This window comes from Malaclemys terrapin, chromosome 4 (genome assembly GCF_027887155.1).
Source record: "Malaclemys terrapin pileata isolate rMalTer1 chromosome 4, rMalTer1.hap1, whole genome shotgun sequence".
NCBI classification, from domain to species: domain Eukaryota; kingdom Metazoa; phylum Chordata; order Testudines; family Emydidae; genus Malaclemys; species Malaclemys terrapin.
Genome location: NC_071508.1, coordinates 133,876,542 through 133,902,660, shown reverse-complemented (window position 1 = coordinate 133,902,660; position 26,119 = coordinate 133,876,542). Strand labels below are relative to the sequence as shown.

General features: G+C 42.9%; 1 protein-coding gene across 1 annotated transcript in view; it reads right to left on the bottom strand.

Annotated features, from left to right (window-relative positions):
- Positions 1-26,119, bottom strand: part of TDRD9 (tudor domain containing 9) — a 164,681-nt gene that overhangs the window by 127,230 nt on the left and 11,332 nt on the right. The window contains exon 2 of the mRNA XM_054024976.1: positions 10,820-10,926. Within this exon, the coding sequence (XP_053880951.1) occupies positions 10,820-10,926 (107 nt within the window). The remainder of the gene's footprint in view (positions 1-10,819; positions 10,927-26,119) is intronic.

Here is a 26,119-nt window from a genome sequence, read left to right as displayed (position 1 = left end):
TTTGTGGGCAGTAAACAGACAGGAAACTTCGATCTGCGCAGGAGAGGAGAATTTCTCTCCGGGGTAATGCTGATCATCAGGGATTCTAGTTTTCCATGCTAAAAACCCCCAAATTCTCTAATAAAAAATAAAATATAAAATTTCATGGTTTTCTGCGATTAAAATGAAACACTGACCTTTAGTTTCCTTACCATATATCAGTTGAATACAATGTTTTATTGATATATTTACAATTTTAAGCAAGTTTGAAGCCTACCAGCTCCATCAAGCATTATAATAAAATAGATTTGCAATTTGTATTTCTTACATATACCAAATATTTCTATGTCTGTACTCTATATTTTGAGAAAATTGGGGGAGGAGGGGTTAAATGCACAAAAATGCTGGAATGATCCAGTCACAGTTCATTATTCCTTTACTGTTGTCAATGGCCCTGCTGTTTCACCCTCTTGTTTTTGTTTCTTTTCATTCAGTTTAGGCTTAGCGCGTTCCATGTGTTCTACAATTGTCTGCCTTCGAACGTAATCTACAGCCTTGCTGCATACAGTACAGAACAGCACATTACCATCAACGTGAAATTTGTCCTTGCCAAACTCAGTGACAGTCTTCAGGGGTGATTTTTAAAGTTTCGGCATCTTTTCATAACTTTAATTACTCACATCTGGAGGCTGAAGTGTAATTTCAGATGCATTAAAACACAAATCCCTATATGCTGTTGAGTAACTTCTATACGCCAGAAGCACTTTATTAGAGTATTTTTAGTTATTTACATTTAAAGAGCATTCAAAAAAATCAATCACAAAGAGGGGGAGGTTGTGCGCATTGAATAAGTGACAGTGGTACTTTCTATAAAATTTAGTTAATAGTTAATATATTTTTTTAAACTATAAAAACTAAAGATTGTCTGTAAAAATGCAAATTCCACATTTTTACAAGGCAAACGGATTTACAGAATCCCTAATGATCATGTTCTTCCAAGGTTGTTTTGAAAACCCTATCAGACACTAACAATTGCAACCAGAACAGGTCAATTATGCATGGAAGGAACAGTTCTCTGAGGCTCAAGAATTGATTTTGTTCCAGCTGGTGGATGCTGCACTCTTTTTCTGCTGCCCATTTCCTGAACTAAATCAGGAAGATCCCTTAAAAAAAAAAAGATTCTCTGCATTCACCAGTTGCGGGAGCTGTCCATGAGATCAGAATTCCCAACAGGCTCCAATAAGAATTGGATTTTTGTTTCTGTGACATCACGTTTTCCATTATGGTCATCTTACTCTTCTTTTGATGTTTTGCAGAGGTGGGACCTTGCACCTAATAGACGTGGGCTGAGGATCAATTGTATGACTGACTTTCCTGGAACCATGGGTTTGTGTTTGTCCTGAATCCAAGATACTTCAGGAACTGTATAATTGTGTAATTTGCTTCAGGTTTCTCTCTGTACAGAATGTTTATCAGAAGAAGTTACTCACCTTGTTCATTAATGATGGTTCTTCGAGATGTGTCCCCCTATGGGTTCTCCACTGTAGGTGTATTTGCACCCCTGATCGGAGATTTTAGGTAGCAGTGTCTGTTCAAACCCACACATATACAGTCCACCCTCATGCACTGCCTCGAGGCTATCTAGTGTTGCACAGGCAAACTGCCCTCAGTTCTTTCCCTACTGCAGAGCCCCTTATTGAGAACTCCGAAGTAGAGGGGAGGAGGGCAGGTCACAGAGCACCTTCACACATCTTGAAGAACTATCATCACTGCATAAGGTGAGTAACTTCCTCTTATTCTTCAAGTAGTGTTCCTATGGGTGCTCACTGGAGGTGACTTCACAGCAGAATTCCCTATGGAGGGCTAGGGCTTCGGAGTGGAGTCTTTTATTGATGATAATACTGTGGAGCCAAAGATGGCATCAGAAGCTGAATCTCGAGTAATCACATAATGTTCCGTGAAAGTATGAGCAGAGGCCCAAGTTGCTGCCCTGCAGGTTTTTGAAACGGGAACATCTTTAACAAATGCGACCACGGTGGAAACAGATCTCGTGGAGTGCATGCAAATTCCTGATGGAGGTAGCAGGTTATGGGCATAACAACAATAGTTAATGCAGTTCAAGACCCATTTGGAGAGCCTTTGAGCTGATGTTGCAGAGCCCTTGGAACCATCAGCAACAGAGAGGAAGAGTTTAAGAGATTTCCTAAAGCCCTCTGTCCTGTGTAAATAAAATGCTACGGCTCTCCTAACATCAAGTATATGTAGTATTGCCTCCCTGTTGTCATGTTGTGGCTTTAGGAAAAGGTGGGGAGGTGAATGAGCTGGTTCATGTGGCACCTTGGGGAGGAACTTTAGGTGCAACTTTGGGTGCAGCCTTAGAGTGACTGTCTTTAAAGAAAACCGTGAAGGGTGGGTGCACCATCAATGTCAGTATTTCCCCTTTTCATTGTGCTGAGATGCTGGCCACTAGAAATGCTGTCTTCATTGACAGGTGTAGAAGAGAGCAAGTGGCCATACATTCAAAGGGTGGTCTTGTAAGGGTTTTTAGAACCATACTGAGGTCCCATGTTGGAGTGGGGCATCTGGTATGCAGGAAGAGGTTTTGCATACCCTTGGGGAATCTTTGTGTTGTTGGATGGGTGAATACCAAATATCCACCCACATGCTGGTGGAAGGCTATGACCACAAGATGTACTTTGAGTGAGATAAGAGAAAGATTAGCCCTTTTGAGTTTTTGTATATAGTCTAAGATCAAAGGGAGGGAGCAACTTGCATGGAATTGCACCAAATTTGGAATCATTTCCACTTTTGTAGGTAAGTGGAACAAGTTGTCAATTTCCTACTGTGTAGTAACACTTCCTTCATCTCCTTGGAACAGCAGCTCTCTATGTGTTGGAACCATGAAGAAGCCAAGCCTGGAGCCGGAGGATCTGTAAGTTGGGGTGATGGATCTGTCTATCATTTTGGTGAGGAAGGGGTTGAAGGGGAATAGGAGGATACATTGCTAGCTGTGTCAGATATAGGTACCACACTTATCTCAGCCAGGTGGGGGCAATAACTATAACTTTTGCTTTTTCCCCGCCTTATCTTTAATAGGACCTTCGATATTAGAGGGAATGGCGGCGTACAGCAGCTCTCTGCCCCATTGAAGAAGAAAAGCATCTTCTAGGGACTGTTTCCCCAGTTCAGCTCTGGAGCAGTAGCAGAGCCATTTCTTGCTCTGATAAGTAGCAAACAGGTTTATTGTTGGAGTTCCCCCATCAACGGAATAGGTTGTTCATTTCCCATTCATTCATGGTCACGTGAGAAATTTCGGCTGATATATTTTATACTCCTGCCAGGCAAGTGGCTGATATGAGTACATTGTGGTGGATGCACCAATTTCAGAGTTTTAGTGCTTCTGTGCAAAGGGAGGGTGATCTGGTGCCCCCTTTGTGATTTACGTAACACATGCACGCTAGGTTGTTTGACATGATTTTTGTGTAAGTATCCCTGATGAATGCGAGAAAGTGTTCACAGACATTTCTGATGGCTCTTAATTCCCAAAGGTCGATATGGAGTACAGCTTCCATGTGGGGCCATTTGCCCTGAAGTCTGCAGTTATTTAGGTGGGCTTCCCAGTCTATCCAAGAAGCATCTATTGTTTGAATCAGTGCTGATGGAGGTTGTGTGAATGGGATACCTGCACAGACATTGAATGGGTCTTTCCATCATTCCAGGAAGTGTATGACCCTGGACGGTATTGACAGTGGCTTGTTTAGCTTGTCGTTGTTTGGAGTGTAAACAGATCTGAGCCATGTCTATAGACACCTCATGTGCCCAAGAAGCTGAAGGCAATTTCTGGCTGGCGTTTGTGGGCTGGCTTGAACTGTCTCTATGAGACTTGTCAGGGTGTTGAATCTATGCAGCGGAAGGAACACTCTCGCTTGCACTACGTCAAGTTGGTCCCTAAAAACTCCAAATGCTATACTGGAGTCAAAGATGATTTCTGGGTACTGAGTTGCCGTCTCAGTTGCACAAATCTGTGCTTAGTTCTTTGGGTGGCTCAGAGGATGTCTTCAAAGGAAACATCCAGATATGGGTAAATAACTATACCTAATGTTCACAGATGTGCCACTACAACGAGAGGACCTTGGAGAATATTCTGGGTGCGGACGAAGCCCAAATGGAAGTATTCAATACAGGTAATGGTCCTACCCAAAGGTAAATCGGAGGAATTTTCTGAGAGACAGTAGGATGGAAATGTCATCCTGTAGGTTGAGGACTGAAAACCAGTCTCCTTGGAGATGAAATAATTGCTGCCAGCGTGATCATCTTGAATCTCTGCGCCTTCACATAGGTGTTTAGTGCTCTTAGATCTAATATGTGTCTCCAACCTCCTTTTCTCTTGGGAATCAGAAAATATCTGGAATAAGTTGCCTCCGAGGTGAACAGGGCCTCTAGGCATAGCAGGTGGTCTATTTCCTGATGTAACAGTCTCTTATGAGAAACATCCCTCCCTCCCTGTCCCTCTTTAGGGAGGTAATGCGGACAAAGTAACCCTTAGAAATTATATCCAAGACCCATTTGTCGGAAGTGATGTTTTCCCAATTCCAGAGAAAGAGAGCTAAGTGACATCTGAAGGGATGTGGAAGGTCTGTGTATTGCAGCAAGTGGTTGCTAGGGGCCTCAACCAAGGCATCAAAACTGGTATTTTGAGACTGCGGGTTGAGATGTTGAAGAGTGAGAGACTGACTGCTTCTGCTTTGCATCATAGGTCTCTTTCATTGTGAGGGGGACTGGGGTAGTTGGGACCTGTGAGATGGTTGTGAACTAAAATTTTCTTCTCTGTCCTGGTATGTAGATTCCTAGAGTGCAGCGTGGCTCTGGAATCCTTTTAAATGTGAAGTGATGCATCAGTCTTGTCAGCAAAGAGTCTGGAGCCCTCGAATGGGAGGTCCTCAACCGTTGATGTACTTCCTTCGGCAGCCCGGAAAGGTGTAACCATGAAGCTTGCTTGATTACCACCACCATCGAAACTGAGAGGGCCACTGTATCCAAGGCATCCAGTGCAGTCAATAGCACTGTTCTTGCTATCAGCTGGCCCTCATAGGTGATGGCTTGATATTGTTCTTCTTGTGCTTCTGGCAAGTGGTCAGTAAAGGTGCTGAGTTCTCTATAAATCATGTGGTCATACTTTGCCATTAAGTCTTCGTAGTTTGAAAACCTGAACTGCAGAGTTGCTGAAGAATACACTTTCCTCCCAAATAAGTCCAAGCCTTTTCCAGTCTCTGTCATAAGGGGTTGTTTTAGCATAGTGCTGCTTTCCTCGCGAATTAACAGCATCCATGACAATAGAGTTAGGCTGAAGATGCATAAAAAGAAAGTCTGCCTCTCTGAGGGGCATGTAGTACTTCTTGTATGCCCTTTTACATGTTAGCACAATAGAGGCTGGTGTCGCCAGATAACCTTGGCATAATCTAAAAGCACCTCATTGACTGGGTGGGCAATTCTTGAAGAGGAGGAGGTGTGAAAAATGTCCAGCAAATTTGTGGTGGATGTCTTTCACCTCTTTGAGGGCAATTTGCAGTGTGTCAGCAACCCTCTTTCATCATCGGCCAGTGATGGCAGAGGGGGCATCACCACCTCATCCAGTGAGGAGGAAGAGACATTTGCCAGTGGTGTACTCTCCTCTTCTAGTCTGGCCTCCTGCTCCTCAAAAGTTTCCTCCTGAAGTTCTGGGGCTCTGGACACAGTAGCTGTAAGAGATGCCTAGTAGACTCTCTCTCTCTGTAGGAGACACTACATGCCTGAGAAGAATAATAGTGTCTATAGGCTGCCCATGGGTCCAAGTACTGCGACTGGTGCAAAGGAAAGAGCATGGGTGGCAGCACCCACTGATGGCCATACCAGGAAGGTTGGAGACTGGAGCATGGGTGTAGTTGGGAAAATCCCCATTGTTGTAATAATGGGGCATGGTGTGAGGCCAGAGAGAGGTTGTCATCTTGGTCACTGTCTGACTCCTTGCTGGAATAGGGTGGGTGAATATCCCAATGCCGCTGATGATTCTGGGGACTGGGACATGCCCAGTACTGTAGTCCTGGTACCGAGTAACGGCAATGCTGCCGTCTGATTGAAAACTCCGAAGTAGAGGGGAGGAAGGCGGGTCATGGAGCACCCAAAAAGATACACATCTTAAAGAACTATCACCACTGCACAAGGTGAGTAACTTCCTCTTCTTTTTCAAATAGCGTCCCTATGGGTGCTCCTCTGTAGGTGACTTCACAGCAGTATCCCCTTTGGAGGGCTGGGGCTTCAGAGTGGAGTCTTTTACTGATAATACTGTGGAGCTGTATATAGCTCTGAGACAACAGAGGGTGGCTATTTGACCCTGCATTAGCTCTCGCTATCACTGGCAAAAAGGTATTTTCCTCCTGTTGTACTTCACAACCTCCTTGAACTTGCCATATGACCTGTATTCTGTTGTATAGTGTCTGGCATGGGCCAAGATTGTAAGTGGACCTTTTGGAGGACTCAATAGCCTCCGCTCTCCATACAAAAAAGATAGTTTAGACATTCCTAGTTACCCTCTCTTGGAATACAAATGTACAGGGACATTCAATTACACTGAAAAGCAGCAAATTTAAACCAAAAAGAAAGTGATCTCTTTTTATAAATGCAATGCGTTTAGGTAGTGAGACACTGCAACAAGTTATCATTGAGCCCAACTGCTTAGCAGCAGTAAAAAAAAAAAAAAGACTGGCAATTTATATGCATAAAAAGAACATTCCACATTACAACAACAACGACAACAAAAAAATAAGATTTGGAAGGGATATAAACCCTCATGCTTTAGGTGCACACCAGCCAGTAACCAACTGTGGTTAGGAAGAAGCTTCCCCTCTGAGGAGGTTATTCCTTAAATGCCTATGGCAAGGTTTCATGGACCTTCCTCTGAATCACTATACTGAACTAGATGGACCACCAGTCTGATTCACTAGGACAATTCCCATGTCCCTAAATCAAGTAAAACAAGTACCACAAACAAAACACACAAAAACAACTGTTATAACTGTGTCTTAGCGCTCCTAAAATCTGCAGTCGTTAACATTTTACTATCTGTAAAATTTATTTTAAAATAGATGCTTTGTTTTGCGTTTTAAAAAAAATACATTTATGATTGAGGTATTAATCTCACATTTCTCAAACTCAGATGCTGTTTTCTCTTAACACTATCCAGCCATAGGAACCTTGAATCTGCTTATTTGGAAGAAGTGGTAGCAGCCATATATTTGAAATGTCTTGAATGTTTTGTGATATGGAAAGTCTTGCTAGGTTTTTGCTGCTTTGTCCCACAATGCTACAGGGCATCTTCTAGTCCCCATCACTATCCAGTCTGTTTAGTTTCCCCTCAATTGATATTATACAGCTGGGGGCAGAGCACTGATCAGAAGAGATTGACTGCAACACAGGAATCTGCATGAACTGAGCTCCTACACCATGAAAAAGTGGAACAATAGGAAAAGAAAAGGGATGGGAGGAAGCAGACGAGAGAAATAACAGGAGAGCATCCATATACTATTCCGTGTTTTTATTTATATTCAGTGGGATAATTAATAAATGCTGTTTCAGTAAATGACTGAAAGGAAGGGACTAAAGGAGGGATGTAACTATTTATAGTATATTGAGGGTATAAACATGAAGGAGAAGTTTTAGGGCAGACCAATAAAACAGAAATAGGAGAAATGGAAGGATATTAGGAAAAGATAAATTTAGCAGGCAGAATATCAGTAAAGATTTTTCAGCTGGAATATATAAACTTCCTATTTCTTTCATGAAAAGTATTGCAAGCACCAATCTCATTTAAAAATAAATTGGTGAAAGCACTAGAAAATATACTTTAGGTAGAAATCTTGTGTTAGCAAGGGAAAAGATGTACAAATGACAAATATTTTTCCATAATCACCATTAATATATAATGGCATAACTAGGCATTCTGCAATTAAGTGACTATTTAGCTAATTTCTTTTATGAAACTTCACAAACTAGGCCAACTTGATGCCCTCTCACCTCGTCACTGAAAGAGATGAAAAGACTAGGGCATGCACTGTATCTTTATCAAAAAAAGGGCTGTCCTACATTAATTTATTTTGAGGTTAAGTAGCATGGTAACTGTTTGAAGTTGAGCTGTCTTGACATCCTAGTCAGTTTCACACTCCTTCTACCAGAGCTGCTGGGAGAGTGGTGCAGTCAAATTTCCCTCTACTAAGGGCATTTTGAAGGGGGAGACACACACACACAGAAATAAATTGAAGTGGATGACAGCAGCGCAGGAAAAGAGGCCGAGAGAAATGACAATTAGATTGGTAACTGGAACAATATAGAATAAAGAGTTAATTTCTATATTAGACCCATTGTGTTCATTTTGATTGATTAAATGGGCCCAGCGAGTCAAAGGTGTTCATAGAATCATAGAATCATAGAATATCAGAGTTGGAAGGGACCTCAAGAGGTCATCTAGTCCAACCCCCTGCTCAAAGCAGGACCAATTCCCAGCTAAATCATCCCAGCCAGGGCTTTGTCAAGCCGGGCCTTAAAAACCTCCAAGGAAGGAGACTCCACCACCTCCCTAGGTAACGCATTCCAGTGTTTCACCACCCTCCTAGTGAAATAGTTTTTCCTGATATCCAACCTGGACCTCCCCCACTGCAACTTGAGACCATTGCTCCTTGTTCTGTCATCTGCCACCACTGAGAACAGCCGAGCTCCATCCTCTTTGGAACCCCCCTTCAGGTAGTTGAAGGCTGCTATCAAATCCCCCCTCATTCTTCTCTTCTGGAGACTAAACAATCCCAGTTCTCTCAGCCTCTCCTCATAAGTCATGTGCTCCAGACCCCTAATCATTTTTGTTGCCCTCCGCTGGACTCTTTCCAATTTTTCCACATCCTTCTTGTAGTGTGGGGACCAAAACTGGACACAGTATTCCAGATGAGGCCTCACCAATGTCGAATAAAGGGGAACGATCACGTTCCTCGATCTGCTGGCAATGCCCCTACTTATACAGCCCAAAATGCCGTTAGCCTTCTTGGCAACAAGAGCACACTGTTGACTCATATCCAGCTTCTCGTCCACTGTGACCCCTAGGTCCTTTTCAGCAGAACTGCTACCTAGCCATTCGGTCCCTAGTCTGTAGCAGTGCATGGGATTCTTCCGTCCTAAGTGCAGGACTCTGCACTTGTCCTTGTTGAACCTCATCAGGTTTTTTTCTGCCCAATCCTCTAATTTTGTCTAGTGTTAATGAGACCCAGTCACTGTACAACTCTAAAGAGTCCTGGTTAAGGTTTTGAGCACAGAGACCTCAACATGCTTAGTCCCATGGTTAGTCCTATGGCAAGCAAACCATTAATTTTTTAAAAAACTTTTATTAAAGATACAGAGAAAGGAAAAACAGCTAGTGTTTGAAATGTAAGTATTAAGACTTTCATTTTAACGATATTCCTTATTCATTTTCACTTTAGCTATAGACTTTTTAAAAGGAAAGAAATCATTGTTGGACAGTTTTTCCGATAGTATTAAAGAGGGTAATAACTGTCCTTTTGGGGGGCAGAGTGGGAGAAGAAATTCAGTTGAGAGGATTGGACTTTAACAGCTCCAGAGCATGTTTCCTAGAAAACAAACACACATAAAAGGGACGAGCAAAGAACAGCCAAGATAGAAAATGCAGCTAATGTCTCTGGTGCTGACTCCTATTTGCAACCTCACTGCTAGAGAAACACAGCCCAGCAAACAGTCTCATCAGCCACTCTGAAACCTCACAAAGTTTTACCAGTATCAGGGCTATTTAGGGGATTGCTTTAGCTGCTTCTTTGGTGATGAGGCTTTCACCAGTGTTGCAAAGGATACAGTCTTGTCTGACTAAACCAACTCTTTAAATTAAAGAGATGACAAAAAGATACAAAAGAAGAAATATGGTGGGTGAAGGAAGCAAAGCAGGGGGTGGACAAAGTCTCACATTCCAGGCAGTGTTCAGGTTTTAGCCAAAGCCAGGGGAGGTGGCAATGTCATCTGGGTCCCTCTCTCCGGCCTGTACATCCCTCAGGCTCAGGATAGTGAAGGCCCAATGTTCTGATGGTGAATCCCAAGGTCCCAGGCCACAGTGGAAATGGCAGCCATGATGGTGAAAGCTCACTCTTTCCAGTCCACCTGTCTCCCAGCCAGCCTACTTGAGTCTCTCCCTAACAAAGACTACTATTTTTTTTTTTAAGGACCCCAAAAGAGAGTGATGGGGATAATAGCCCATTCTCTCATTTTATCCACCAATTAGGCTTAATTTAGAACCCACCGATTTGGGGCCATTAGTTTCCAATTCCACACTCCTTTTGTTTACTAGGCATGACATCTCAACACAGTGCTTGAGTTATATCAGTAGGCCTTTTTGTTTGGACTAATTCAGTCCATCTTCCATTTGTAGCTTTTACAGGTGATTGGACTATTTTATATTTAGTCTACTTTCCCACAGTTGGACTTACAATTGGGAAAGGCTTACTAGGCCCAAATTATTACCACAAACCATCTCTTTAAGTAAACAAGGATAAACCTTCTCACACAAATATATGCATACATTGCAATCCTAAATTAAGTATATATAACCTTATTAAAGCACACTGCATCTGTGCATGTACATGTATAAGTGGGTTGTGTGAAGACGCAAGTCAACTGTTCACTTGTTAATACCAGACCATCCTTAAACAAAATACAACAAATGCAGACATAATATTCCACAAAGAGACCCCATAGTTTAATTTTTTTGTTTTTTTTAATATTAGGATCAGGAGTGGGGAAAAGAGCATTCATTGTTCACCTGGTCCACAGATAAAGTGAACGCTGTCAAATTTGTCCAATTCTAGCGCCTCCAGTTGTCTGTACTTTTCAATATATTCAGCTCCAGCATTCTCTTTATTATGTACCCTGAAAAAGAAATGAAAACAAGTTAATATATGCTTTCTAGCCTCAAGAAAAAAGGTAAACAAATCCCTGGGGATAATAGGATTACTCAATAACTTAAGGGCCTCCACATCACGCCATGGCAGGATCTACCCTACAGAAAGCACCACCCAGGCACCAATGCTGTCCCTGGCACTTAGACACTACCCTGGTTATGGCACCACATTTTCTGAGCATCTTTATGTTCTGAATTCCAAACCTGAGTGACCAATAATGAAAAAAAAATGCCCACTTAGTACCTAATTTTTCCATCAAAATAGAAATTAAGATTTCTTTTGGACAAAAAGCCCGGATAATTCTGCCAAGAAAGGATTGAACAGAACACTATAATTTTTTTTAATATCCATCTTACATGATTCTCTGGAGGTAGAATAGCAACATGAGAAAATATGATATTTGCTGCTTTAAGGAAATTTGTTATCCTTGAGATAAAAAAGGGTGGGGGGTTTAGTTTTGTTTTTGCGGGGAGGGGGGAGATTAACACTATTAACTAGCATTAGATCAATGGCCTCACTTGAAATCCTCAAAGTTATATTAGTTATGTCTAAGAATCAGGAATATACCCTCTACATCCTGCCAATTCATAAAGTATTCTGTTCTACATAACACATAGCAAACAATATGAACAAGCTGCGGAAACAAGAGCAGCAGATGTACAATAAAGAATTTAAAAGTTTGAATAATTAAAAGTAAACAATTTGGCTTATTGTTGGAGTGATACATCAAAATCTACACAGCAAAAAAAGTTTTAGTGATAATTCCTTTCTAATAATTGCTGTTTGCTTGCTTGGACTACAAAATAATTAGTTCATCACCAGTTTCCGTCATTCTGCTCCCTTCCCAGTCTACCATTTCAGTCTCTCCTCTACCCCAGAACACCACCACAAACTCATAAATCAAAACTATGTTATGGCAATTAGATACTACCACTAGCGCTCTGCACCCGCTGCTACTTCTGTTTAGTCCATTGCTAATCTCAGTCCATTGTTAGTTCAAACCATATTCCAATGACGTTCTTACAGAAACACCTTGTTGTAGGAACATCTAGTCTATACATTTCTTTGACCCAAACAATCAAGCAGGACAGTGGGACCCCTCCCCTCTCACACTGGGCAGCTGCAGGGGGTTCCCCCACCAGGGCAGGGGTGAGGAGCTGCAGGGGTGCTGGCTGGGAGCTCCACCTCCAGGGCAAAAATGTCATGGAGGTCAATGGAAGTCATGGAATCCATGACTTCCATTGACCTCCATGACTTAATCATAGCCTTAGTTATACGCAACTGAAAACAGTGCCTTACGTAGGAAGTGTTAAGCAACCTTAATTATAGGGAGTACTAATCCCCCCGCCTATAATACAAATGCTCTATGATCAGTCATGGCTGTCTGTGGTTGGAACGTAACATGTTGGTATATACCTATGAAGCCCTAAATTGCCTGTGTCCTGCCTATTTTTAGAAACACTGGAGAAGCCTGAGCTGGAGCTTCCTTGGCTTCAAAGGGTATGTCTACACTGCAATTAGACACCTGCAGCTGGTCCATGCCAGCTGGTTTGGGCTGTTTAACTGCATTGTAGATGTTCAGATTCAGGCTGAAACCCGGGCTCTAGGACCCTGGAAAGGTCCCAGAGCTCTGGCTGCACACAGAGCCTAAACATCTACACCACAATTAAACAGCCCCTTAGTCTGGGCCCCATGAGCCTGAGACAGGGGCCTGCTGCAGAGGTCTAACGGCAGGTAGACGTAGGGTGACCAGACGTCCCAATAAAATCGGGACCGTCCCGATTTTTAGGTGTTTGTCCCACGTCCCAACCAATCTTTCGTCAGGACACAATTTGTCCCGATATTTCGCTCTGCCAGCAACACTCGGCCTTTTTTTTTTTTGCTCTGCCGGCAGCACTTCACCCCCACCCCGATGTCCCGATATTTTCTTTCATCTGGTCACTCTATGGAAGACGTAACCAAAGGGAAGTTTGGCTGGCAAGAGGTGCTCCATGAAAACACCTGGATGTTGTTTAAGGGGAAATACTTACAGAAGGTGAGATACTTTTCCTCATTTACCTTTTGCTATATGATTTAACGACTGACATTTTGGCTGGGCTGGTACGGATTTTATTTTTTTTCACATCAACTGTTTTTAAATAACTTATTGGTACCTGTTTGGAACAGACACCTTTGTGGTAGTGTTACAAATCCAAACAATATTAAAAAAAAATTATGTCAAATGAACAAAATACAACTGTCATTTCAGGAGAATTACTGGAAGGGAAAAACAGTTTAACACCAGAAATTGTTGGCACATTCAGCTGTAAATGCTCTCAGTGCACTGAGGGCGCCTTGCTTTAAATAAATTCACCAAGAGAAAGGTCTTCCTTTCCTTGAAGCTATAAAATGACCTCAAATAGGTCAACCAGGCAAACATAACAAAAGGAAAACACTCAGTAAATTTTAAATTGGAACACTCTTTGAAATATCAGACAAAATAGACTTTTTTGAACAGTTTTCACAATGGAAAAAATTACAAAGCTCAGCCAATATTGCATTAACATGCCAGGCCCAAATAAAGAAAAATGTCTTGTTTAATGTAACATGCTAAAATATTTATATACACTTAACAGAGCGTTTTAGGCGCTAGTGTTTTAAAAATTGTTAAATACAAAGATGTATACATAATGATGTTCCCTGAAAAATAACTGATTCCCCCAGCAAATGCTTGATCTATGAAGAGAAAGTTAAGCATGTAATGGCAAGCGAAAATTGTTAAGGCTCTGTCCTTTTAAGGAGGAGAATGCTTACTGGCGAAGAAGCAAGAGACTGTGAAATTTTCCACTTAATACAACTCTGTTTGGGGAGAAGGGAAAAAAAAAAACAAAAAACCAATCTGCAACCGTTCCAGTCTCGGATCTGCCATTAAATTTCACTTTAAGAAGGATGTGAATGCACCCTAAATTGTGTAGCATGCATAAGCTTAATCAAAATAGTCACTGAACGGTCACAAACAAAGTGTTCTTGGGTGAGGTTAACAAAAACATTTAACTGTCATATTTCAGATACATTTATTTTTCCCACTTCAATTTCCATATTTCATTCACCATAACACCGCTGTTAGTATGGGACTAAGAGTTATACTTAGAAACTAATGTGATTCACTTTTTAGATCATAAAAGAAATGGTCTGAACTAAGTTGCTGCTATCCAGTACAAGAATGCTCTCCCACTTCTCTCCCAGTAGCGTAGCTTCCTCTTTTCTCCCCTTCACGCAATCCTCAGGAAAAAGGATAGAAGCCTAAAGCTGCAAAGGAATTGTAGTGGAGGGAGCAATTCTACTTCTTTAAAATTTTAGTTTAATACACACAGTAGACTGTTTCATGGCCTCTTTTCTGAAGCTAAAATAATGTGACACTTTACATAACTGAACATTTGCTATACCAGTGAATAACCTTCAACTAGGGTTTGCTGAAGGTCACAATAAAAGTGACTTTCCTTTTACTGGCAGTTGATATTCAATACTTTGAGTTTGTAGTCTTAACTACAAAGATATGCTAACTTAAAAGAAAAAGTTCTGCCAGTCAAAAGCCCCAATACTCAATCCTATAAGGGATGCAGAATGATTTTAGAAATTCAGCTTCAGGGCTTTATATTTACATTCTAAATAAAAAAAACTGAAAGTGGAAGCACAACAACAGGAAGTCACTAGTGGAAATATTATTACTGTTCTGAATTAGGGCAGTGTAGCCATCAAACATTGAGTTACAAAATATAAAAGCTGAACTAAGGCAAGGATGTTTAAGAGTCAATGAGTTTTATGCTCTTAACTCCCTAAGGCTCTGTAACAATGGATTTTTCAAAATTTAAAAGACATACTATTTTCTCAAAATAAAAGCTTTATATTTAAAAATATAAAATGACCGCACAGTTGTTTCTCATGCTAGTTACTGAACTTTCCTCCTCTTAGGAAGTTACAAATCAAAAAGAGTCCACTGGCACAACTACAAGTTTCAGTTGAAGACTAAACACCAAAAAACAAACCCCACCATAATATTCATATTTTGAAGAATGGAAAAGAAAACTTTTGGTTTCAGATAAAACTATTTAGTTTCAGTGTCTGAAAAATAACAGCTTTTTACTATCACAATAGTTCTTTGAGACTTTCTGAATCCTGCCAACTCTACAGCAAAAGAGAGTAGCAGCCACTAACGCCAGGGAGAAAGCCACACACTCACCACAATTGCAGACAACACCCCTGCTACCTAAAGAGGGGTTTGGGGGAAGGAGGACCTTCGTGATCAGAGGACACTTGGGATACCCTGCTGAGCTCTGTGGAATTGGCTTCCCCTTTGTGATCTCTGAGCTCCATCTTCTCTCCTCTGGTCTTTTGCTTCCACAGGACAATTTGGAAGAGCAACATGAACCACTCACTCAGGATACTAAAATGAGCGGTCACAGCAGGTTGTGTAACCCTTCATACCATAATTGTCCCCCTCCTTTCTTACATGCTTTAATAAGTGAAATCATTGAAATGTTTACATTATTGTAACTCACCATACAAATTAATCCATCATAGAGATGCATAAGGCAGTTTCCCTCTCTCAAGCTATTCTTTTGGACTCTCTGCAGACCTCTATATAGTGGCTACACACTGTTCATCTTTACAAGGTCTTCTTCACAACCATAAAGGCTAGAAACTTTCATAAAACAAAAAATGATCCTAAGTTAGTGTAACTCAGCCTAGATCAAGCCCTGGAAAGAAATGCTTTGTAGGCCAGGCAGACTGTGCTACATTCCAAAACAGCCACATGAAGGTTAGTGTCTAGAGGCCTTGAATTAGAATACTGAAGCGTCCATTATCAACACTGCAGACAGACCGATTGAAGAGGTACCATTTCAAGCACATCCTGACTTCTTCACCCATCACAAGGAGAGCAAAATCATAGAAGGAAGTGATCTGTCAGTCTACACTATTCAGGAGAAGGAGGAAACATGCTCAGCCAGCCTTGCAATTGTGGTCTAGCCACAAGAGATCACAAGGCTAAAAATTAAAAGGAAAAAAAACACAACACACTAGCAATTCTACAAAGCTCATACCAGAGCTCAAGAATCATCTGAAGTGCAGTTCAGATCTTCCTTGAATTAATTCCTGTTTCAACTAGAACACAATTTTTTGAAAAACTTATCTTCATTTAAAAATTGCCATTGATGGAGAATCCACCACAGCCCTTGGTAAATTACTCCAACAGTTAATTTACCTTCACTACTAAAAATCTGAGCCTGATTTCCAGCCTGAATTTGTTTAGTGTCAGCTTCTAGCCATTGGATCTTGTTATGCCTTTGTCTGCTAGACTGAAGAGCTCACTATTAAATAACTTTTCTCCTTGTAGGTACTTAAAGACTATGACCAGGCTATAACCTTCTCTCCGATAAGTTAAGCAAATTGAGTTCAAGACTCTCACAACAAGATGTTTTCCAATTCTACTTCTCTGAACCCTCCCCAATTTATCAACAGCCTTCTTAAATTGTGGAGACCAGACCTGAACACAGTATTCCAGTAGCTAAATACAGAGGTAAAACAACCTCCCTATTCCTACTTGATAGTCCCCTGCTTATACATCCAAGAATCGTATTAGCCCTTTTGGCTACAGCATTGCTCTGGGATCACATGTTAAGCTGATTACCCACCATAACCCCTAAGCACTTATCAGAGTCACTGCTTTCCAGGATAGCACACTCCATCCTGTAAATATGACCTACATTCTTTGTTCCTAGAAATATACATTTACGTTTGGGGTGACTTTGTTATCTTTACTATGTGTGTTTGTGGTGTGCTTGCTGCTTGACTGAAGTATATATAGTGTAGTCTGTTTGGGGGACTGCATGCTGAGCCTTGCGGCCTGCTAGGCAAGGCTGACAGAACTTCTTAACAAGGCTTTGATCCCCAAGCCCTTTACCACTTATCGACCCTTAGCTAGGGGGCCAGGCTCCTCAGGTAGAACAGGGGTTTAAAAAGCAGATTCCTAAGTGACCAAAGGAGCAGCTAACGGGGGGGGGGGGGGGTTGCGAGGGAGTTGAGAATGCGGGCAGGGGGCGCTAGATACGTTTAAAGAATGTTAATGAAGTGTAAGGCAATAAACATCCCCTGATAAAAACAAAACAATAAAGAAAAGAGCTACAAGGGTAGAAAGAGAATGCAGCCAGAAGTCCAGCAACAGAGTGGGGGCTATCCAGTTTATTGCACTGAACGCAGCATGTACAATTACCTGCCTTTTCGGTGCGTGATGTATGTGTGCATTTGGTGCAAGGAGCTCCTGTCCCTCACAGACTGCACACAGGCTTTGGAGACCAGAGTGGCTTAACTGCAGGAGGTACGGGAGACAGATACACATAGATGAGACTTTCTGGAACACAGTAGAATGGTCCCACCCCCAGTCTGACAACCTCTGTGCTGTTGAGGAGGAGGTAAGTCTCAGGGAAGGAGAACATCAAACTGGAGCAGAGGGTAATGATCCTATAGTTGGGTCCCTCCTCCCAGATGTCATGGTATCCTCTCACACTGAGGATACCTCTCCTGGGGAGGGAACACCAATTACTAGGAAGAGACAGGTAATAGTAATGGAGGATTCAATCATTAGAAACACAGATAGCGGAGTCTGTGATGACTAGGAAAACCACATGGTGACTTGCCTTCCAGGTGCAAAGGTTGCGGATCTCTCATGACATCTAGACAGACTTATGTGTAGTACTGAGGAGAAGCTGGGTGATCATGATACATATAGGTACCAATGTCACAGGGAAGGATAGAAGAGAAGTCCTGGAGGCCAAATTCAGGTTGCTAGGTAAACGATTGCATGAACCATCCGGAGGATGGAGTGGTGCTCCAGCAGGCCGAGATAGCCTGGGTTCATCATCACCTTCAGTTTCTGCAGGGAAGTGTTTGCAGCCACTGCCCGTGTCTATTGTCTCCCTCCCTCCTGCCTTGTAGAGTGTGAGGCTACATTAACAACAAGAGCCCCTTGAGGGCTCAGCTGAGAGCTAGTTCATCGTTTAGCAGCAAGGCATTCCCTAGGAAATATCCCACCTGACATCAACACGCTTGCTTTAGGAAAAGCTCATGAGCAGATCCCCAGAAATCCTCTGATTAGTGACTGCAGGGAGATTTGGTGAAAGGGGAACTGCTATAACGTGCATGAGAAAGAAACAGAAGGGGCTCAAGGAGCTGATATAGGACATTGTTCCAGTGGCCCTGTGCAAGTCTGTTTTAAATGTAATAATGGAGGGCTCATTGTGATTGTACTGTACAGTATCACCCAGCATCATGAGTCAAAAACATCTAGCAAGTGATAGTGGAGTGCCTAGCAGTAGCAGTACCACTAGCAATAAGAAAACCAGGAAAACCATTAGTTTGGGTACTAAATTAGACATTTTAAGGCATTTTGATGCAGGCGAGCATGCAGTAGACTTTGACATCACTCTAGGTCTTACTCCGACCACTGTGAGAACAATTCGGAATAATGCCGACAAGATCAGGGCTAGTGCTCGGTGTATAACACCACTTAGTGCTACTAAAATAAATTGATCAAGAAGTACTTTGATGGAAAACATGGAGCTTCTTCTCTCAGTGTGGATAGAGGCCCAAAACCAGCAGAACATACCTCTAAATTTGCTAGTGATACAAGGCTAAAGGCAAAAAGTGTGTATGACAATTTGAAGAGACACCAAGGTGAAGGATCAGGAACAGAGATGTTCACAGCATGTTGGGGATGGTTTGATTGGTTCAAGAGGCGCTTCCACCTGCATAACATCAAGATGTCCGGCGAGGCGGCTAATCCCGATACTGTAGCAGCTAAAAAATTCCCTATCTCAAGAAAATAATTGAAGGTGACTACTCCCCTAAGCACGTCTTCAATGTCGATGAAACAGGCCTCTACTGGAAGAGGATGCCTGAACAGGCTTACATTTCCAGAGAGGAGAAGACAGCACCTGGATTTAAAGCAGCTAAAGACCACCTAACCTTGCTTCTATGTGGTAATGCTGCCGGAGACATGAAGATGAAACCACTGACAGGGTAGCAATCTGAAACACCATGCGCTCTCAAGGGATTTTCAAAGGAACACCTTCCGGTCATTTGGAGATCCGGTAAGAAGGACGGATAACTGGAGCTATTTTTTCAGAATGGCTGACTCTCTATGCTGTCCCTGCATGGAAGGAGTACTGTGCCAAGGAAAATCCTGATTTCAAGATTTTATTACTTATTGATAATGCATTGGGTCATCCAATCAACTTGGACGACCTGTGCGAAAACGTCAAAGTTGTCTTTCTGCCATCTAACACCACATCACTCATCCAACCCATGGACCAAGGAGCCATCGCTGCATTTAGGCATATTACTTATGCCATACTTTCAACTAGCTCATCATAGGCACCAATGGGGAAGGCAAGGCTACATTTCAGCAATTTTGGCATGACTACAACATCCTCAAATGCATCAATAACATCAGTGAGTCCTGGGCTGAAGTTACTCCGGCATGCATGAACAGTGTGTGGGGGATGTTGCGGCCTGAATGTATCAATGACTTAAAAGGATTTAAAGATGCTGTCTCCGCTATGAAAAAAGATATCCTTGGCTTGGCCAAGAAGGCGGGTTTTGATGAGGTGGAAGAATCTGACATTACATAACTTCTGCAATCACATGGAAAAGTGCTAACCAATGAAGATCTGATTTCACTAGAGGTGATGAGAGCAATGGAAGAAGAGGGCCAAGGACTAAAAGAAGAAAAACCCACCAAAATTTGACTGCCAAATGTCTGTCTTTCTGAAGCTTTCCAAATGACTGAAGCTGGCTTGCAAATCCTTAGTGATGACCATCCCGAGAGGGAACGCAGCTCCAAAGAGATTAGGAAAGTTGGTCATGTAATGAATTGCTATAAAGAAATTTACAAATTAAAAAAAAAAGGAAAGCAAAACAATCTCTAGGTGTGTTTTTTCAAGTTGGAAAAGTTCAGCAAGAACAGCAAGAAGAGCAGCCAGACGATCCACCCTCTTCCACCCTCTGACTCTACCACCTCTACCAAGCTTCACAATCATCGTTGCGGAGTGCAGTATTAAATTGTTTGTTTAAAACGGTTTACAATTTATACCTGTATTAAATTGTTTAAGTTTAAAACTTATACTGTATATTTATAGAATGTCTTTTGTCTAGGGAAATTTTTTTCCCTGGAACCTAACCCCCGTACACATTTATATTAATTCTTATGGAAAAATTGGATTCGCTTAACATCATTTTGCTTAAAGTTGCATTTTTCAAGAACATAACGACATCGTTAAGCGAGGAGTTACTGTATATCAGCAGGACAGAACAGATAAAACTGGCGGAAGAGTGGCACTATATGTGAAAGAAAGCATAGAGTCAAATGAAGAAAAATCCGAAATGACTCTTGAGGGAATTCTGCAACAAAAATATAAAATTTATGTACACCATATTTTAAAATTCTGCAAAATTCTGCTTATTTTATTTGTCAATAAATAAATGTGCAGGTTCCAGCATGGCAGGTGGGAGCACAGGCCACTGGCTGCCCAGAGGTGGGAGATCACCCTGCATGCCCCCCCCGCCCCACAGGACAGGGACTCAGCGGTGAGGCTGTACCCAACCCTGACTCAGTGCAAGGGCCGGACCTGCCCCCAAAACACTCCAGGGCCCTCCACACCAGGCACACCAAGATAGCAAGTGAGAGGGACACTCATGCACACCACGCCATGGCCCTCAATCCAGGTGTGGGGCAAGCTGGTTCAGCCCAGCAGGATCCAAGTGTAGAGGGGCTTGGTGTAGAATGAGAGGGTTCTGTTGGGATGGGGGCTCAGAAGGGGGGATCCAGGTGTGGGGGGAGATCTGGATGCACAGGGGCTTGCTGGAGGGTGCAGGTGAAGGTGGTTGGAGCTCTACATGGGGCTCAGCAAGGGGGGGGTTAGGTGCTGGGGGAATGAGACTTAGGGGCTTGGGGGTCCAGGCGAAGCTGGTTGTGGCTCAGTGGGGTGGAGATCTATGTACAGCAGGCTCGACAGGGTGGTCCAGGTGCAGAGCGGAAGGGGTTTGTCAGGGTGGGAGTTGGAGTATGACAGGCTCAGCAGGGGGGTGATCTTGGTTCAGGGATGAGGGTCTAGATGCAGGGAGGATGGGGCTTGGTGGAGGGGTCTGGGTGCAGAGGGCTCTGGATGCAGGGGGTGAGGCTCTGTTGGGTTGGGGTTTGGGTATGGGAGGCTTGGTGGGGGCATTCTGGGTGCAGAGGGAGTGAGGCTTGGTGAGGGGGATCTGACTATGGGGGGTCCAGATGCACAAGGGTTGGGTGGACAGGGGAGCAGCTCCCCATACAGTGACCTCTCACCCTTGTGGCTGAGGAGCAATGGGGGCAGAAAGCTTCCTGCTGCCAGGGGAGGTTTCTGGGAATGCGTCTGTCCCAGCCCCAACCGCTCCTTACAGTAAAGAGGAAGCTAGTAGCTGAGCCCGGTGCAAGGTAGGAGCCACCAGCTTTAGGTATCCCCAGCCCCTCCCCCCGGAGTGATTTACCTCTCCACTGGGTGCTCTGGGTGCCTGAAACGATACGACCGCACTCCTGGGGAGAGACATGTGACCACTCATGAGGCTTCCCTTTGCTTTTCTGTCAGAAAGTCATTTTGCTGTAGGGAAGCAAAGAAATCTGCAGGGGGACATGAATTCTGCGCATGCACAGTGGCGCAGAATTCCCCCAGGAGTATTAAATTAACCTAACTGTACCATAGAATCTATATGGATAGTAATTCCATGCTTATAACAGTAGGGACCAGGATGGAGATCATGACTGTGAAATGCTCAAGGAATAGATCAAGTCATTTGGGTGGCCACCAGCTCAAAGTTCCTCCCCAGAACTCCATTTGCAGTCTAAATCATCCTAGGAAGAGCGTGGCTTCAAAGAGGCAGATGAGGACTTAGTAGAAACAGCTACAGAGTATTCTACACTGGGAGCTGTAATTTAGCTTTCTATTTACACACCCAGTGTCTCAGACACGCTTTTAGTAACTGATCATACCCCCTGCTGTGCAGGCTTGGTGGAAAACTGCAGAGAGGATCCAGCCAGAGACTTCAGCAGTTAGGGGCAGAACTAACCAAAGCAAGGATCCTTGGTCCTTTCAGAGGCTCAGCCATTCCCAGTCCTTATTCAAACAGGAGTTGATTGTGTCTAGTTTGCATATCAATTCTAGCTCTGCGGTGACCTAGAATCCTACTTTCGACGTCTCCGACTCAAAGAATATTTCCAACATACCTCTGAACAGCATACTAACCCACAGAATCCTCCCTACCAGCACTACAAAAAAAAGGATTCTGCATGGACTCCTCCGGACGGTCGAAACAACAGACTGGATTTCTACATAGATTGCTTCCGTCGACGTGCAAAGGCTGAAATTGTGGAAAAGCAACATCACTTGCCACATAACCTCAGCCATGCTGAACACAACGCCATCTACAGCCTCAGAAACAACCCTGACATCATAATCAAAAAGGCTGACAAAGGAGGTGCTGTCGTCATCATGAATAAATTGGAATATGACCAGGAGGCTGCTAGACAGCTCTCTAACACCACATTCTACAGGCCATTATCCTCTGATCCCACTGAGGATTACCTAAAGAAACTACACCATCTGCTAAAAAAACTCCCTGACAAAGCACAGGAACAAATCCGTACAGACACATGCCTAGAACCCCGACCAGGGGTATTCTATTTGCTACCCAAGATCCATAAACCTGGATATCCTGGACGCCCCATCATCTCAGGCATTGGCACCCTAACATCAAGCTTGTCTGGTTATGTAGACTCTGTCCTAAGACCCTACGCTACCAGCACTCCCAGCTATCTTCGAGACACCACTGACTTCCTGAGGAAACTACAATCCATTGGTGATCTTCCAGAAAACACCATCCTGGCCACTATGGACGTAGAAGCCCTCTACACCAATATTCCACACAAAGATGGACTACAAGCTATCAGGAACAGTATCCCTGATAATGTCACAGCTAACCTGGTGGCTGAACTTTGTGATTTTGTCCTCACCCACAACTATTTCACATTTGGGGACAATATATACCTTCAAGTCAGCGGCACTGCTATGGGTACCCGCATGGCCCCACAATATGCCAACATTTTTATGGCTGACTTAGAACAACGCTTCCTTAGCTCTCGTCCCCCAACGCCCCTACTCTACTTGCGCTACATTGATGACATCTTCATCATCTGGACCCATGGAAAAGAAGCCCTTGAGGAATTTCACCATGATTTCAATAATTTCCATCCCACCATCAACCTCAGCCTAGATCAATCCACACAAGCGGTCCATTTCCTGGACACTACTGTGCTAATAAGCGATGGTCACATCAATACCACCCTATACCGGAAACCTACTGACCGCTACACTTACCTACATGCCTCCAGCTTCCATCCAGGACACACCACACGATCCATTGTCTACAGCCAAGCTCTAAGATATAACCGCATTTGCTCCAATCCCTCGGATAGAGACAAGCACCTACAAGATCTCTATCAAGCATTCTTAAAACTACAATACCCACCTGCTGAAGTGAAAAAACAGATTGACAGAGCCAGACGAGTACCCAGAAGTCACCTCCTACAAGACAGGCCCAACAAAGAAAATAACAGAACACCACTAGCTGTCACCTTCAGCCCCCAACTAAAACCTCTCCAGCGCATCATCAGAGATCTACAACCTATCCTGAAAGATGATCCTTTACTCTCACAGATCTTGGGAGACAGACCTGTCCTCGCTTACAGACAACCCCCCAACCTAAAGCAAATACTCACCAGCAACCACACATCACTGAACAAAACCACTAACCCAGGAACCTATCCTTGTAACAAACCCCGATGCCAACTCTGTCCACATATCTATTCAAGTGACATCATCATAGGACCTAATCACATCAGCCATACCATCAGGGGCTCGTTCACCTGCACATCTACCAATGTGATATATGCCATCATGTGCCAGCAATGCCCCTCTGCCATGTACATTGGCCAAACCGGACAGTCTCTACGCAAAAGAATTAATGGACACAAATCTGACATCAGGAATCAAAATACTCAAAAACCAGTGGGAGAACACTTTAACCTGTCTGGTCATTCAGTGACAGACCTGCGGGTGGCTATATTACAACAGAAAAACTTCAAAAACAGACTCCAAAGAGAGACTGCAGAGCTAGAATTGATATGCAAACTAGACACAATCAACTCCGGTTTGAATAAGGACTGGGAATGGCTGAGCCATTACAAACGTTGACTCTATCTCCCCTTGTAAGTACTCTCACACTTCTTATCACACTGTCTGTACTCGGCTAGCTTGATTATCACTTCAAAAGTTTTTTTTCTCTTAATTAATTGGCCTCTCAGAGTTGGTAAGACAACTCCCACCTGTTTATGCTCTCTGTATGTGTGTATATATATCTCCTCATTATATGTTCCATTCTATATGCATCCGAAGAAGTGGGCTGTAGTCCACGAAAGCTTATGCTCTAATAAATTTGTTAGTCTCTAAGGTGCCACAAGTACTCCTGTTCTTCTTTTTTTGGTCCTTTCAGCATTCAGAGAACTTTCTACGGTTTTGACTGGACCATCTCTGCCCTGTCCCCCTCATCCTGCAGGAGAGGGGGAACACTACAGCAGCCCACCATAGTAGTATTTAATTTCAGAAAGGGGAACTACGCAAAAATGAGGAAGTTAAACAGAAATTAGAAGGTACAGTGCCAAAGGTGAAATCCCTACAAGCTGCATGGAAACTTTTTAAAGTTTAGAGGCTCAATTTAAATGTAAGAACATAAGAACGGCCATACTGGGTCAGCCCAAAGGTCCATCTAGCCCAGTATCCTGTCTTTCGACAGTGGCCAAAGCCAGGTGCTTTTAGAAGGAATGACCAGAACAGGTAATCATCAAGTGATCCATCCCCCGTCGCCCATTCCCAGCTTCTGGCAAACAGAGACTAGGGACACCATCCCTGCCCAGCCTGACTAAAAGCCACTGATGGACCTATCCTCCATCTAATTCTTTTTTGAACCATGTATATGCTAAATTAAAAAACAGTGAGAGGACCAAAACAGTGCCACCGTGGCTAAACAATAAATAGAAGTGGTTAGAGACAAAAAGACATCCTTTAAAAAAAATGGAAGTTAAATCCAATTGAGAAAAATAGAAAGGAGCATAAACTCTGGCAAGTGAAGTGTAAAAATATAATTAGGAAGGCCAAAAAAGAATTTGAAAAACAGCTGGCTAAAGACGCAAAAAGAAACAGAAAAAAAAAATGAAGTACACCAGAAGCAGGAAGCCTGCTAAGCAATCAGTGGGGCCACTGGACAACTGAAATGCTAGAAGAGCACTCAAGGATGATAAGGCCATTCCGGAGAAACTAAATTAATTCTTTGCATCAATGTTCTGAGGATGAGAGGGAGAGTCCCAAACCTGAGCCATTTTTTTTAGGTGACAAATCTGAGCAACTGGCCCAGATTGAGGTGTCATTAAGAGAAGGTTTTGGAACAAACTGATCAATTAAACAGTAATAAGTCACCAGGACCAGATGGTATTCATCCAAGAGTTCTGAAGGAACTCAAATTTGAAATTGCAGAACTATGGTATGTAACCTATAATTTAAATCGGCTTCTGTACCAGATAACTGGAGAATAGCTAATGTGATGCCAATTTTTAAAAAAGGCTCCAGAGCCAATCCTGGCAATTACAGGCCGGTAAGCCTAACTTCAGTACCAGGTAAACTGGTTGAAATTATAGTAAAGAACAGAATTATCAGAAACATATATGAACATGATTAGTTGGAGGAAGAGGCAACATGGTTTTTGTAGAGGGAAATCCTGCCTCACCAATCTACTAGAAATCTTTGGGGGGGGGGGCGCAACAAGCATGTCGATAAGGGTGATCCAGTGGATATAATGTACTTGGACTTTCAGAAAGTCTTTCACACAGTCCCTAACCAAAGGCTCTTAAGCAAAGTAAGCAGTCATGGAATAAGATAGAAGGTCCTCTTATGGATCAGTAAGTAGTTAAAAATAGGAGAGAAAGGGTAGGAATAAATAGTCCGTTTTCAGAATGGAAAGAGATAAATAGTGGTGTCCCCCAGGGGTCTGTA